The sequence below is a fragment of the Neomonachus schauinslandi genome, chromosome X, assembly GCF_002201575.2.
Source record: "Neomonachus schauinslandi chromosome X, ASM220157v2, whole genome shotgun sequence".
Lineage (NCBI taxonomy): Eukaryota > Metazoa > Chordata > Mammalia > Carnivora > Phocidae > Neomonachus > Neomonachus schauinslandi.
In genome coordinates, this window is record NC_058419.1 from 3,766,154 (window position 1) to 3,778,478 (window position 12,325).

Below are 12,325 nucleotides of genomic sequence, written 5' to 3' on the forward strand. Positions count from 1 at the left end.
CTGCAAGGGTGTGGAGCCCAACATGGGGCTCGATCCCAGGACCTTGAGATCATGACCTGAGCTGAAATTAAGAGTTGGCTGCTTAACCGACTGAGCTACCCAGGCGCCCCTGCCCTGTAAAGCTTCTTGTGAGTTTCCCTATTTCCTCGGATTGCCATGGATGCCATCATTAAGCCCCACCTGGGGGAACCTGGTCAGTTTTTTTTACTGTGTTGTAGGCACATACTGAAAAGAATCCCTTCTGGCAGGAGTGCCATGTTGCTGGGCAGCATTTGCTGGGCAGCAAAGAATCTTTTCCAAGCTTGACATTTTGAGAAAAGCTTCACGGAACTCGGTTTCTTTATTTTAGGAGCTCACTGCTTTCATGAAGTTGGCCTACTGTTCTAATTCCTTGATAAGCAGCTAGACTTTCTTGCTCTCAATTATGGATAATAAATCCCATTTAAAGAATCATGACAGGAAAATCTGTAGTTAACAGCATCTTAAAAATCACACAAATCCAAGCTAACGTTCTACATCCCCGCAGGCTCTGGCTCTGACAGAGCCACTGGTTCCACATGCATGGTAAGGAATGTTCTCTTGAAATGGCACCTGCAGATCTTCAGAGAAACCACACTTCTCCAGAAACTGTGTAGTCTGGCAGAACTCCACAAAGCTATAATGATCGAGACTGCGTGGGTGCTGGCATAGGATACACATGATTAGGTCAATCAAACAGAATGAGAGTCTGAAAATAAACCCTTATTACATCTCTGGTCAGTTGACTTAAAAAAAAAAAAAATCTGGAAAAGTAAATATTTTTACATGAGCGGTTTCAGTCCTAGAGATTTTAAAGTAATATTACATAAGTGACCATTGCTTTTCTGAAAATTGCTCAAATAATGGTTTCAGTAATTTATCACCATAATATAGATACACAGAGCCTCCTTCAGAGAGGTATGCTGTGCTTTTTCATTTTACAGCTTAAAGTCAAATGGAAATTATAGACCTAAAATCCTCTCTAAACTATTGATGAGCTAGATTAAAAAGTATATATATAATGATAGGTTATCACGTGGTCCTCTTCTCATAAAAACCCACCCATTGGTGTGATCTTCACATTTAGGTACGTGTTGGTGTACCAAAAGCCTTCCCAAAGAGTAAGCCAGCATGGTCATTTTAAGGGAAAAACTTGCCATATTCTCAACTTCTATCTATACTTTGATTAAAACTGAATTATGGAGGAATAAACCTGTAGTTGTGGAGATGATCTCCTTTCCCACCTGTCCCTCTTTGTTTAAAGAATTATTGAAGTAAAATTCACGTAACCTAAAATCAGCTGTTTGAAAACATTCACAGTGTTGGGCAACCACCATGTCTCTCCAGTCCCGAAACATTTCCATCCCTCCAAAGTAAAATCCCTTACCCATTCAGCAATTTTTTCCTCCTTTCCCCCCTCCCCTTGCCCCAGACAGTCACCAATGTACTTTCTATATCAGTTGATTTATCTATTTTGGGTATTCCACATAAATACTATCACATAATATGTGACCTTTTGTCTTTCATTTAGCAGAATGTTTTGGGGGCACACCCACCTTATAGCCTGCATATCAGTGCTTCATTCTTTTTATGACTAATATTCCATTGTATGGATAGACCGACCGCACGGTTTGTTCATTCATCAGTTGATGGACATTTGGCTGTTTCCGCCTTTTGGCTGTTGTGAATACTGCTGCTATGAACATGTGTGTACACAGTCTTGTTTGAATACCTGTTTTTAATTCTTCGGGGCATATACCTGGGAGTGGAACTGCAAGGTCATGTGGTCATTCTACGTTTGCGGTTTTGAGGAACCGCCAAACTGTTTTCCACAGTGGCTGCGCCATTTTACGTTCCCACCAGCTGTGTGTAAGGATTCCAGTTTCTCCACATCCTAGCCAACTTATTTCCCCCTTTTTTTCCTGAAGCTTTGTACCCTTTGACTAACACCACCCCATTCCCTCTCCCCCCAGTCCTTGTAACCACCATTCTATCCTCTGATTCTATGAATTTGACTACTTTAGATTCCTCCTAAAAGTGAGATCATGCAGTATTTGTCCTTCTGTGTTTGGCTTATTTAACTTAGCATAGTATCCTCCGGGTCCATCTGTGTTGTCCCAAGTAGCAGGATTTCTTTCTATTTAAGGCTGAATAATGTTCCATTTTATTTACATAGCACATTTTCATTAGCCATTCATCCATCAGTGGTCACTTAGATTATTTCTTTCTCACAGCTATTGAGAATACTGTTGCAATGAACATGGACGTGCAGACATATGAGATCCTGATTACCTTTCTTTTGGATATAAGCCTAGAAGTAGGATTGCTAGATCCAGTGGTAGTCCTGTTTCTGTCATTTTTTGGAACCACCATACTGTTTCCGTAGTGGCGGCACCATTTTATATTCCCACCAACAGTGTGCAAGGGTTACCTTTTCTCCACAACCTTACCAGCGTGTCACCTTTTGTGTTTTTTTAAAAATAATATTCATCTTAACAGGTGTGAGGTGATACCTCATTTTGATTTACGTTTTCCTGATGATTAGTTATATTGAGCATCTTTTCATATACCTGTTGGCCATTTCTTTGAGGAAATATCTAAGTCCTTTGCCCATTTTCTAACCAGATGATTTTTTGTTTTGCTATAGAGTTGTAGGATTTCCTTACATAGTTTGGATATTAACCCCTTATCAGATATGTGATCTACAAATATTTTCTCTCATTCCATATATTGCCTTTTCATTTTATTGACTGTTTGCTGTGCAGAAGCCTTTTAGTTTGATGTAGTCCCACTTGTCTGTTTTTGCTTTTGTTCCCTGTACTTTTGGTATCACATCCAAGAAATCACTGCCAGGTCTGATGTCAAATTTTTTTTTTTCCTGTTTTCTTCTAAGGGTTTTATGGTTCTGGCTTTATGTTTATGTCTTTATTTTCCAATTTAAAAAAAGGATTATAGCCTTCCTAGTAGCGATGAAGTAGAACTTCATTGTGGTTTTTATTTGTGTTTTCCTGATGACTGAGGAGGTCTTTATACATATTGAATGCTAGACCTTCATCAGATATCATTTACAAGTATTTTCTCCCATTTCCTAGGTTATCTTTTCAGTTTCTTGAAAATGTACTTAGATGCACGGAGGTTTTAAATTTTGATGAAGTTTAATTTATCCTTTTGTTGCTCATGCTTTTGGTGTCATCTCTGAAAATTTGTGGCCAGATTGATCTGTTTTGAGGTAATTTTGTATATGATGTGAGGAAGGGGTCCAACCTCATTCTTCTGCATGTGGATATCCAGTTGTCCCAGCAACGTTTATTAAAAAGACCATTCTTTTCCCCCATTGAATGGTCTTGGCACCCTCTTGAAAATCAATTGACCATAAATATGTGGGTTCTTTTTGTACGCTCAATACTGTGACATTGGTCTATATATATATTCGTATGCCAGTATCGTACAGGTTTGATTACTGTAGGTTTGTAGTGTGACTCTTATAATTTTGTTCTTACTATTATTTTGGCTATTTGGGCTCCCATGTAATTCCATTTGAATTTTAGGATCAGTTTATCCATTTCTGTAAAAAAAAAAAAAAAAAAAGGCAGTTGAAATTTTGGTAGAGATTGCATAGAATCTGTAGATTAATTTGGGTAATATTGCCATCTTAACCATAGTGAGTCTTCTGTGACAATGGGGTATTCCACTTAGACTCCTTTTATTTCTTTCAACACTTTTGTGGCTTTTAGTGCACAAATCTTTACACATCCTTTGTTAAGTTGATTCCTGAGAATTTTATTCTTTTGATGCTATTATAATGGAATCACTTTATTTTCCTTTTCAGATCATTGCTAATATATAGAAATACAATTTTTGTATATTGATCTTGTATCCTGCAGCTTTGCTGGACTTACTATCTCTAAGACAGTTTTTTTTTGGTGGGGGGTGGGTCTGGATTGTTAAGGTTTTCTATATGTAAGGTCGTGTCATCTTTGACTAGAGATCGTTTTACTTCTTTCTTCACAGTCTAGATGACTTTTTTTCTTGCCTAATTGCTCTGTACAATATTTAATAGAAGTGGTGAGAGTACACGTCCTTTGTCTTGTTGATGATCTTAGGAGAAAAGCTTTCAGTCTTTCATCCTTAAATACGATGTTTACTGTGGATTTTTCATAGATGCCCTTTGTCAGGTTGAGGAAATTCCCTTCTATTCCTAGATAAAAAGTATTTTTTTTAGCATGAAATGGTTTTGGCTTTTGTCAGATGTGTTTCTGCATCTATTGAGATGATCAAGTGTTTTATTTCCCTTTGTTCTATTAGTTTTGGATATCACAGTGCTTGATTTTTCTTATATTGAGCTACCCTTGCATTCCTGGAATAAATCCTTACTTGGCCATGTTTTATAATCCTAATATGTGGCTGGATTTGGTTTGCTAGTATTTTGTTGAGGATTTTGCATTTGTACCCATAAGGCTTAGAGGTCTGTGGTAGATTTGTTATCTAGTTATCTTATGGTGGCTTTGGTGTAAAGTACTACTGGCTTCATAGAATTAGTTAGGAAGTATTCCCTCTACTTTTTGGAGGAGTTTAAGAAGAATTGACTTTGATTTTTCTTTATTTTTTTTTAATTTAAATTCAGTTAGCCAAGGTATAGTACATCATTGGTTTTTGATATAATGTTCAATGATTCATCAGTTCAGTATAACACCCAGTGCTTATCACATCACGTGCCCTCCTTAATGACTTTGATTTTTCTTTAAATATTTGGTAGAGGGGGCGCCTGGGTGGCTCAGATGGTTGAGCGTCTGCCTTCGACTCAGGTCATGATCCCAGGGTCCTGGGATCGAGTCCCGCATCGGGCTCCCTGCTCCTTGGGAGCCTGCTTCTCCCTCTGCCTCTCTCTCTCTCTCTCTCTGTCTGTCATGAATAAATAAATAAAATCTTTAAAAAAAAAAAAAAAAAAATATTTGGTAGAAATCATCAATGAGGACTTCTGGTCCTGGGATTTTCTTTGTGGGAAGTTGTTAAATCCCTGATTCACTCTCTTTACTTGTAGGTCTAGTCAGATTTTCTGTTTCTTCTTGAGTCAGTTTTGGTGGTTTCTGTACAGGAATTTGTCCATTTCATCTAGGTTATCTAATTTATTGTAATATAATTGTTCATAGTGTTCCTTAATTCTTTTTATTTCTGTACAGTTGGTGGTAATGTCTCTCCTTCATTCCTGAATTTAGTAATTTGGGTCTTCTTTCTTTTTGTCTTGAGTCATGTAACAGTTCATCAATTTTGTTGAAAGAATCCAATTTTTGGATTTGTTTTTTTCTGTTTTTTATATTCTCTATTGCAGTTGTTTCTGCTACAATTTTTATTTTCTCCTGCTTGATGTAGGTTTGGTTTCCTCTTCCATTTCTTTTTTTTTAAGATTTTATTTATTCATTTATTTGAGGCGGGGGGAAGGGCAGAGGGAGAAGGGGAGAGAGAATCTCAAGCAGATTCGCTGCTGAGCATGGTGCCCGATGTGGGGCTCAATCTCCTGACCCTGAGATCATGACCTGAGCTGAAATAAGAGTTGGACCCTTAACTGACTGAGCCACCCAGGCAACCCTATCTAATATTTTAATGTGAAAGATTAGGCTATTGATTTGAGACCTTTTTTTTTTTTAAATGTCAATGTTTACAGCTAGAAATTCCCCAGCCCCCAGCACTGCTTTCATAATAACACATAAGTTTTGGTATGTTGTGTTTTCTTTTTCATTCATCTCAAGGTATTTAATAATTTGCCCTGTGATTTCTTCTTCGACCCGTTGGTTCAAATCTTCCTTTCTGATTTTCTATCAAGCTTTTCTATCTGTGATTGAAAGGATGGTATTGAAATCTACAACTATTATTGTCAAATTGCCTATTCTTCAGTTTTTGCCTTTTTTTTTCTTCTTGTATGTTGGGGCTTGATTGTTGGGTGCATATATGTTTAAAATTTTATCTTCCTGCTGGATTTATCCTTTTATGATTACAAAATGTCATTCTTTGACTCTTGTAACAGTGTTTGTCTTAATGTGTGTTTTATCTGATAGTAATATAGCTACTCCAGCCCTCCCACAGTTGCTATTTGTATCATATACTTTTACCCATCTTTTTACTTCCAACCAATTTCTAATAGTAGGAACAGTTACACCAAAGTCTTGATGTCTAAGGAAAGAAACTGTTAGAAAACTGATACATAGTATGCTATGTGATAGGAGTGAAAGAAGTCTGTATTTTTAGAGGAGTCTGGTTGAGCTGAAAAACCTAATAGTTACAGGAATAACAACCATGCTTATATAAAATATTTTGTTGGTATTATACTACTTTCAGTTTATAATAAGACATTCCCATACTCTACTGGGAACATAACCTCAGTCCATCCCTGCGCAGTATTATTTATGGTTATGGTGCCAGGTTGATACTGGTGGAAACCAAGGCCTGAAGCTCCCAAGGGTCGTGCTCAAGCTCTGGAACCCCCTGGACCATGGGGTCCTGTCCAGCAGATCTAGGCTGAACACCTCGCTCCATTAATCTTCAGGTTATTTGTGGGACCATGTCTACCTTACCACCAGTCCTCTGAAGAAAAGTGAATGGAACTCATCTCATTTAAAGCTTCTGCATTTCTTTGTCATCCTCAAAGGGGTTGTCAGAGGCCTTAGAGGGGCCTCAAGGACTAAGACAAGTGCAGCATACTCATGATGTAACATCCCTGAGCCATGAAGTGGCTGCTGTATTTTGTTACTAAATGTGTTCCCATGCTGTCCCCCTTCCCCATTTTAGCGAGATGGAACCATGGCACCACCACAACTAAGAGGCCAGGAACAACCAGAGCTCCAGCAAAGCCTGCAGGTAATGCTGCCACTCTGAGGAGGGGGCAGTAAAGAAGGGTACCGTAGAGCTCTCTTTGGGGCAGATGTCCAAAGAGCTCCCTGTGCTTTAACCAGTTGACTTTCTCTTGTATGTTTTGCGGCCCACTGCAGATGATGATTTTAACTTGGCTGATGCCCTGGATGACCGAAATGATCGAGATGACGGCCGCAGGAAACCGAGCGGAGGAGGAGGAGGAGGTAAGTCAGAGCTGGCTGGAAGCACCGGCCAGCATGGCGGCTCCCTGGCTGGGTTGTCGCTCCTTCACTACAGTGGCCTGCAGAGTCCCCCGGGGCCCAGCAGAGCCAAGGCGTAGGGGAACCCTAAATAGTAGTTCACAAACGTTTTGGTCTCTGGACTCCCAAAATCATCGAGGATTTCAAAGGCTTTTGTTTCTGTGTACATTTTTTGCACATTTCTGTAACGTCTCAGCAGAAGAGCTAGACTCACTCTGTTTCCGGATTCACTTGTAATGAAGTTTATGAAGGAAATCTGGCCTCATATACATATGCAGTTGAAAAAGGGAGGAATATTTTAATTGACTTTTTAGGTCATTGTTGTAGATATTCTTCTTTGTTAAGACCCCCAAACTCAGGTGGCGGTTTCTTACCGTTTCAGTGTAGTGTGGAATGTGACACCATATCAGTGAACTTCTCATACTCGATTCCATTAAACCCTCGAGGACTTGCTTGGACTTTCAATGGAATTTTTACCCATTTGTGGTTTTATATATTGTGCGTTGGTCATTTGGAAATACTGGTGTCCTGAGGTCTTTTGAACTTCCAAATAATGCCATGTTTCATTATGCAGTACCCCAAACTCACATTTGTTAATGTCACTCCCAGCTCCTTAGATCCAGTCTTTAGTATTGGGAGGCTGCTAAGCTCACAGTAGTAGATACAGATTTTTCAAAATTCTAAGTTTTGTTTGAAATCTTACCATTGGCAACAGATCTTGCCAGTGGTTTTCTTTGAAGGGACAGTGTCATTTCATTTCATTTTCAAGAAAACATCTGCCAAATATTCAAGCTGCCATAACCCTAGTTTGACCATCACTGATTCTCTCTAGGAAAAGTGGTCTTCTGTGGCACGGAGCCGCTGATAAACTCAGAACCGGAATAGTCACTCAAGTGCACTCCAAAGTAGTACGGTTGACTCAAAAAACATGGCAGAAATACTTTCAGCCTACTTTCCATTTCCTCACACACAACATTAAAGTCGTGTACTCAGCGGTTAAGCCAGAATCCATTTTTTTCTGTTTCCTTGTATTACCTTTCTATTGCCTCATAACAAATGATCACAAGCTTTGCGAGTTAAGGTAGCACCCATTTATGAACTCCGTTTCCTTTGGTGAGTGAGGAGTTCAGGAACAGTAAGCCGAGCTTTCTAAAGTCCAGGGCCTCCCGAGCTGCCATCACGATGTCAGCCCGGCCTGGTCTCCTCTGAGCTTGGGTTCTCCTCCAAGTTCGTGTGGTGGTTGGCAGAGTACCTTTCCTTGCAGTCGTAGAACTGATGGAGAAAGACAGAGATGGGAGAGCTGGGAGAGGAAGACTAACTCTGTTGCTTCTAGTGTCTGAGCTCAGGAAGGCCTCACCCTGTTTGCCTGCTTGAGTCAGGCCCACTGAGGATAATCTCCTTTCTGATTCAGGCGAAGTCAAACTGATTTGGGACCTTAATTACATCCGCAACATCTCTTTACCTGTGGCGGCTAATATAACCTAATGGCAGCGGGGATGGCCACCTTGTTCATGGTCCCACTCACGCTCCAAGTGATGGGAGATTATGCAAGGTGTGTCCTCTAGTGGGAGGGAATCTTAGTGCCCTGTTAGAATTTTGCCTATCATATTCATCAGGGACATTCTTAACTGGCCGTCAGTCTCTGGGGATGTTGGGCAACACTAACACAAGATTTTTGTCCCTGAAAAATGTGTTGTGGTGTTGACACGTATATTTGGTTTTCTCCAGGTTTTTCAGACAAGGATCTTGAAGACATTTTAGGTGGTGGTGAATACAAACCTGACAAAGGTAAAATTAGGAGCATTGATTTGTCTAAACACCTTCATCTCATTACAAATGTGATTACATGGCGACCAGATTAATTGAGCTGTTCTTACTCAGCCTCTGGGATATAAGAGGTCGTTTTTAGACATCCTGCTTACAACTTGGAGGGCTCACTTGGAATCATGTGGGTTGTGCAGCTCAAAGGGGGAGGGCTTTATAAGCCAATTTGGAGAAGCCACACGTTCCCCCTGGTGTCCCCAAGGCAAAGTGCAGCATGGCTAATATCTCCATCCCGAGCCAGAGCCGCTTGCGCAGGTGGCAGCAGTGACTGGGGACCACTCCTGCCCCCAACCTGGGGATCCTGTCACCCTTGGGGTGGGAAGAGCAAGGCTCATCATGACAAGCATTTTTTTAGGAGATGCATAGCAAGTCTGACATCTTTTAAAATATCTTTTTAGTTTAAAATAGTTTAAAACTCAGGGTGCCTGGCTGGCTCAGTCCATAGAGCGTGCAACTCTTAATTGTCTGGATCAAAAAGGAGATTATCCTCAGGATTGTGAGTTCGAGTCCCACGTTAGGGATAGAATAAAATAAAATTAGTTTAAAACTCACAAGAAGTTATAAAAATTATTCAGGAGAATTTCTGTGTACTGTTCACCCAGGGTCCCCTGAAGGTCGCCACTGACCTTACAAATAACCGGAGTACGTTGTCAGAAGAAGCGGGCATTGGTACAGACTGTGATTAAGTCGCATACAGACCCGATTCAGATTGCATCAGCTTTTGCATGTACTCATGTGTGCATGCGCACACTGTGGGTCTATGAAATTTCGTCGTGTGTGTAAATTTCAGTGACCGCGACCAACCAGGATGCTGAATACAGAACTGTTCCATCACCACAAGGAAACCCCCTCGTGCTAGCCCTTCTTAGTCATGCCCTCCCCCTCCCTCCAAAACCACCAAAGATTTAAACCTTTTATCCTAATACACATCAAGATCTGATCCTACTATGGAGAGGATCAGCCGGATTTGATGTGGCAAAATAAGCTATGATTGGAACCTGTGATTGTTACTTGCAGTGGTTGCCTGTTTTGATGGTATGTTGTGGTTGTAACTTGTAGTTAGGATGCGAAGTTGTTACTGTTGTGACTGGTGTGATCGCAGCCTGTTGTGGGGGCAGGTTGTGACTTAGCATGTCCTGCGTGAATGAATTAGGAGTGTGTCTGGTTGTGGCGTTAGCGTTTGCCCCCTTCTTGCAGGGACCGTGTACATTTCCTGTGGAACAGTGTTCTCTTCCTATTAAAGGATACCATAGTCACATCTGTCCTTCAGAACACCTTTCCAGACAATGTCATCTTGGGTAAAAAGTTCTAAAAGCCACTAAACGAAACTCACAGGTGTCAGGAGAACATGGAACATTTAAAGGGCAAACCCAGCAAATTGGCCAATTACACCTGGGTGACAAATGGTATTTCCAGATGGTGAGATGCGGGCAGCGGTAGCAAGTGGGAGCGCGCGCTCGGATGGAAGCCTGAATGGCACGCTGGGGGCTTATTACCAGTACATGTTTTAGCAAGGAAGAAGTGTTGGAAAATTCTTTAATTAGGCTCATATTTAAACTTCTCGTCTAAAGAATAATCCATTGTTAGCTTAAGTTATACCCTCTGTCGTTATAAGCGTCATTAAAAGAAAATAAAGGGGGTCCCAGCAAAAAATACAAGTGTGAGCCTGGTCCCACATGGTCATGATGAGCACACGATGAAATTCTCAGACATTCTCCTCTATGCAGACATGCTAATGCCACGAGTGAAGATAAAACATCCTATTTCAATACGTGATAATTATCAGCATAAAAAACGATCCTAATTAACGCATTTTCCAACTTTGGGTCTTAGGCACATACACTAGACTCAACTGTAGTTTTGGAGTTTGTTTTTGAAATAATATGTTATCTGTTATATAGGTTTTTTTTCTCAAGAAAATATTTCTGTCGGTCTTGCAGGAGTGCCCCGTATTTTGCTTGTGGGTGACAGGGGCAGTCTCTTGTCAACAGGTCCTGCCAGCCGCCTCCGTTCCCTGGCACTTTCACCCACTGAGAAACCTGAGGCCAGTTTCCACTCCTCATTGTCTCCTCTGGGTCTACACCTTAGTGTATGCAAGCCTCAACTCCCACTCCTGAGTTGCTCTTTGGTCCCCAGTGACCTTGATGGTCACAGCTCTCTGTCCCGTGTGTCCTCTGCAGTATTTGACTTCGATGACCATCTGCTGCTTCACATTCTTTTCTCCCGCCTCCTCCTGGCACTCGCCCACTTTCTTGGTCTCATTCCCTTCTTCCTAAATGCTGTTGCCTGCTGGGAAGGTTTCCTTGGGTGTCCTATTCAGTATATCATTCTCTTCCTCACTGGAAGTGATTGATTTTAGAAGCAAAGACCTGAGTCTTGAGTGTGTTCGTCACTTAGTGGGATGTCGCTACTTCTGTACCCTTTAAGTGGGCAGGAGTAGGCAAGAAGTATGTGGTTATCTCCTAAACCGTGTAGACACATGCATCTATGATTATTTCTCTATTCATCAACATTTATATTGACCTAAACATGAGTTCATACCTATTCTCCAACTATGATCCAGTGCCCAAAGCTTTCTTGTGGCCTTCCTTTCTTGCTTCTCTGTAACTTCCCTCTCTGCCAGGGAGAAACCTACCATTCGTCAACGATTTGCGTGCTTGCTCAATTTTGGTATCCGCTCATACCTCTCTGAGGAACAACTTTACCATCGACAGTACAGGGTTTATATTTAAATCCTTTGGTCTTTCCCTTACAGTTTCTAGTCAAAATAGCCTTTTTTAAGGTTACTTGGGTCGGCTCCTCTCTCCCTCCTCCTCCGTTTCTCAGGCAGTTAGATTCAGTTGTCACAGCCTGCATCCCATCCTGGGATCGCCCGCCCAGCTAGTCGATGTTTTGTTTCATTCTTTTGCTTACATACATTAAAGTTCATTCTTTGTGATGTACAATTGTGTGGGTTTTTACAAATGCATTTGGTCACGTGTCCACCACCCAGGTACCATACAGAACTGTCCTGTCACCATAAACGTTCTTCTGTCCATCCGCCTCGTACTCAGCCACTCTCCCTTCCTCAACCCTAATCTGTTTTCTGTTAGTGTAACCACTAATCTGTTTACCTTCTGCATAGCTTTGCCTTTTCCTTAATGTCCTATAATTAGAGTCATGCAGCGTGTAGCCTTTGCAGACGAACTTCTTTCACTTAGCGGTATGCATTGAAGGTTCCTCCGTGTCTTTTCATGGCTTGATAGTGTATTTCTTTTTAGCATTGAATAATATTCCTTTGTCTGGACGGAGCGCTTTTTGTTAGCTGTTTACCTGTTGAAGGACATCCTGGTTGCATCCAGTTTTTGATGCTTATGTATAAAGCTGCTATAAACATT

The 12,325-nt window shown here is 41.0% G+C and overlaps 1 protein-coding gene across 3 annotated transcripts in view; it reads left to right on the forward strand.

The window, feature by feature from the left end:
* The window catches only part of CD99L2 (CD99 molecule like 2), a 93,394-nt gene that overhangs the window by 66,733 nt on the left and 14,336 nt on the right, over nucleotides 1-12,325 (forward strand). Inside the window, exons 3-5 of one of the 3 annotated variants that reach the window (XM_044911728.1) lie at nucleotides 6,802-6,870; nucleotides 7,002-7,088; nucleotides 8,853-8,912. In XM_044911728.1, the coding sequence (XP_044767663.1) occupies nucleotides 6,802-6,870; nucleotides 7,002-7,088; nucleotides 8,853-8,912 (216 nt within the window). The remainder of the gene's footprint in view (nucleotides 1-6,801; nucleotides 6,871-7,001; nucleotides 7,089-8,852; nucleotides 8,913-12,325) is intronic. The other 2 variants (XM_044911729.1, XM_044911730.1) reach the window with 2 other exon arrangements.